This window comes from Plasmopara halstedii (assembly GCF_900000015.1).
Source record: "Plasmopara halstedii genome assembly, contig: Scaffold_2364, whole genome shotgun sequence".
Taxonomy (NCBI): domain Eukaryota; phylum Oomycota; class Peronosporomycetes; order Peronosporales; family Peronosporaceae; genus Plasmopara; species Plasmopara halstedii.
The window spans coordinates 1-1437 of record NW_020189271.1 but is presented as its reverse complement, the minus strand read 5'-3'; the positions used below and the strand labels follow the sequence as shown (position 1 = coordinate 1437).

Here is a 1437-nt window from a genome sequence, read left to right as displayed (position 1 = left end):
GGCGGGTACAAGCCCGTGGCCATTACTGGCGGAAAGCTGGCGTTGTTCACAGGTTTAGAGCGATTCTCCTCGTCCGAGTTGCGCTGGTTGTGGCTCACGCGCTTGCCATTCACGTCAAAGAGCGAGCCTTCAGTGGGCTCTCCATCGCCGTCTAACAAGCTGGCGCTGTCTACTTTGCCTTTGCGATCTAAAACAGTGTCGCCTGAGAGCACAGCGCGGTCTGATTTTTTCTTGCGCAAAAACCCAACCATTCTGACTGAGGACTGCGCGCGTAAGTGGGTACAATTAATTCTCTAGCCAGAACAGGGATGATTTGAGTATGCACGCAGCCTATAGCCAAAAAGTGCGTTCCCTTCCCAGCTTTCGCTCGATCCTTACTGTCGCTCCTTTTCTGCTCTACGGCGATTTGTCGCAATTTTTCTGAAACCCAGCATCTGAGCTTTGTATACTCTTGCGAAAAGATGCAACCTTAGAGGTAAGAAACTCACCTAGTCCACGTGGACCCTGTACGATAAGCTGTCGACAGATGGCGATTGATAGGGCTCGACTATGCCGTCGTCAGATTGTGTGCCTTGCAAATTCTACCCTGATTACACATAACGTCTGATAGTTAATTTATTAGAGCTGAGAGCTTTGGAAAAGTACATTTTTTCATGCGAGAATATTGATCTTGACTCATCGATCTAAGAATGATTATTTTCGTTGCGATCTCACCCAGGATATGAAGACGAAGTTACTTTGGCGCCTTTAAATGAATACACATTGGCTTAAGTTGTAAAAAGTGCGAGGCCAACATGACAAGTACTATTCCTGCAAGTAGCTGCTGTCGTAGGAAATTATTTGCTGATGTCCTTGGGTTCAACACATTGGTCTATGAGACAGTACTAAAAATTTATTTCCCTTTTAGCAAGCACTGTGTGTTTTAGCGTGATACATTCATGCGATGTAGGATGATGGATGTTGTGTATTGCATCCGAGGCACTCCTCTTGTCACTTTAACCAGTACAGCTAACAGTTGACAAGAAAACGTTTGGATCTAAGGCTTCTTGCAACGCATGGCTCGGTCAGTACATGTACCACCAAAACTTCATGACCTGACTTAATAGAGCATGATTACCTTTTATGGAGCTACAATTGCATTCTTTTTTGTACTACTATTGCATTCTTTTTTGTTCGTGTTAATTTTATTCCAGCTTTTGTAATGTAGCTGCATTTTGCCTCTGCAGTCAGGACCCCGTCGTTGTTCAGTAAAGTTTGTATATTATCATGACACGCCTAATAAAATTTTAAAGAGAAAATAAAAAAAATGCCCCAACTTTTGCCATATATAAAAAAAATATCCCAACTTTTCAAAAAATAAAAAAAATATCCCAGCACGTCGGGGAGCCGTAATATTACACAACAGAAGATGTTTGTATTAGGAATGAATTAGCATAA

The 1437-nt window shown here is 42.6% G+C and overlaps 1 protein-coding gene across 1 annotated transcript in view; it reads right to left on the bottom strand.

The window, feature by feature from the left end:
* PHALS_03423 (uncharacterized protein) overlaps positions 1-251 on the bottom strand; it is a gene marked incomplete at both ends in the record, with an annotated part of 660 nt that extends 409 nt beyond the window's left edge. The window contains one exon of the mRNA XM_024717628.1: positions 10-251. Coding sequence (XP_024583108.1) covers positions 10-251 — 242 coding nt within the window. The remainder of the gene's footprint in view (positions 1-9) is intronic.
* Between the last annotated feature and the right edge of the window lie 1186 nt (positions 252-1437).